At 44.6% G+C, this 1,984-nt stretch overlaps 1 protein-coding gene across 1 annotated transcript in view; it reads right to left on the reverse strand.

The window, feature by feature from the left end:
- The window catches only part of LOC101859083 (filamin-C), a gene marked incomplete at its 3' end in the record, with an annotated part of 63,385 nt that overhangs the window by 12,159 nt on the left and 49,242 nt on the right, over positions 1–1,984 (reverse strand). Inside the window, 3 exon segments of the mRNA XM_013079702.2 lie at positions 20–163; positions 803–976; positions 1,767–1,886. Coding sequence (XP_012935156.2) covers positions 20–163; positions 803–976; positions 1,767–1,886 — 438 coding nt within the window.

Here is a 1,984-nt window from a genome sequence, read left to right on the forward strand (position 1 = left end):
GGGGGGGTAAAAAGCTCACCATTGACGGCCACGGACACTTGGCCGGGGAATCCCCGCGGGTCGATGGTGAAGGTTGCGGGTTTTCCCGGAACTCCTCTGTACAGGCCGTCTCCGTGGGCACTAGGCTTCTCCAGTTCCTCGATCTCTTGTATGAATGGTGAACCTGTGGTGAAAGAATGAATGGTGAACTTAGTGTGAAAGAAATGAATGGTGAACTTAGTGTGAAAGAAAGAAAAGTGAATATCTGGTGAAAGAATGAATAGTGAGTCTATGGTTAAAGAATGATTTGTGAACCTGTGGTGAAAGAATGAAAGGTGAATACAATATTGTGAAAGAATGAATGGTGAACCTATGGCGAAAGAATGAATGGTGAACCTATGGGGAAAGAATGAAAGGTGAATAATGTATTATTGTTAAAGAATGAAAGGTGAATGTATTGTGAAAGAATGAAAAGTGAATATCTGGTGAAATAATGAATGGTGAACCTATGGTAAAAGAATGAATAGTGAATGGAAATATCTTGTGAAGAAACAACCCATAGCACTTATTGGAAAGGTTTTTTTTTAAATCAAAAAGGGGGGGGGGGGGTAAGACACATTTGAAAAAACCAAACAATTATCACATCGAATAAGTTTTCAACCTCTTAATTGTCGACTGTTTGCAAAAAAACAACCCCAAAACCCCCAAAAAACAACTTTGAGCTTGATCCTTTAGTCCGAAACGACATTTAATTTATGGGGAATTATTCTGATTTTATACCCCATTTCTTATTTCATCTCAACTCGTCTCAGCGCATGCTCACCTTTGACCGGCTGGCTGTCGTAGTTGATCCAGACCTTGTATGTGCCAGGCCCCCTCGGTCGGAAACTGACCCTGTAGACCATGGGCCGGTCCTTCCTGACCTTGCACGGGTACCGCAGGCCGTTGTGCGTCACCTCAGCGTCAATACGACCGTCACCCACACGGCTACAGTCGGCTGAGGGGGGCACAGGAGATTGGTTTTTTGTTGTTTTCCGGGGGGGGGGGGAGGTGGGGTTGAGTCGTTTTCAAATACATAGAACACCAACTGATTCTGTCTATCGTCCTTATCTCCCCTTCTTCTATTTTATGTTTGTTACTCTCTTGTAACACCTGTAATCTTCTGGCGCTTATATGACCTTATGCAGTTGCGAGCGCCGTGAAACCTCTACTAAAACTACCAAAACTAAGCAAAAATATGTAGATGCAATGTAAAAAAAATTTTAATGAGTCTCTCTCATTCTGCCTGCTTTAATAATGCTGTATCCCATTCATCTCATGTTGGCCACTACAACAGGATCGAAGTAGCCTGCCTCAAAAAGGGATGTTCTAAATTTTGTCGATTGGGGCGTAAAACATAATTAGTGGTTAGGCTACCGGACTCGTAACCGTGAGGTTGCGGGTTCGGGGGTTCGAGCCTCGGGCCCGTCCTTTTGTCCTTGGGAAATGCACTTTACACGAATGTTCCCCACTTCATCCAGGTGAAACTGGGTACCCAGCTATAGACAGTGAAAGATCTTGGCAGTTTGTTAGCGTTTGAGCGCTTAACCAGCTGCTTGCACTGTATGCTTCCCGGGAAGCTGAGAATGTTTCTGGGTGTTCTACAGTCTTCTGGGGTAATAATTTAGTGTAAAGCACATAGATTTTGCTTTCGAGCGGGGACATGCGCTATACAAACGCTATTTATTTATTATTATTATTGATAATTAACAAGCAATCTGATAATGGGATAAGTGCCCAGGACTGACCTATAAGCTCCGGGTGCGCGCAGACCGTCCCGTCGTCCATGCCGTAGACAGCGATGTCTGTGACGTCAGTCACGTGACAGATGAACGGGCCGCCGGTGATGTAGTCGATCTCCCAGTCACCTGAAAGGGGCGAGGCAGGAAAGGTGATGAGACGATGAGGATGAGGATGATGATGATGATGATGATGATGATGATGATGATGATGATGATGATGATGA

Source organism: Aplysia californica, unplaced genomic scaffold, assembly GCF_000002075.1.
Source record: "Aplysia californica isolate F4 #8 unplaced genomic scaffold, AplCal3.0 scaffold00060, whole genome shotgun sequence".
NCBI classification, from domain to species: domain Eukaryota; kingdom Metazoa; phylum Mollusca; class Gastropoda; order Aplysiida; family Aplysiidae; genus Aplysia; species Aplysia californica.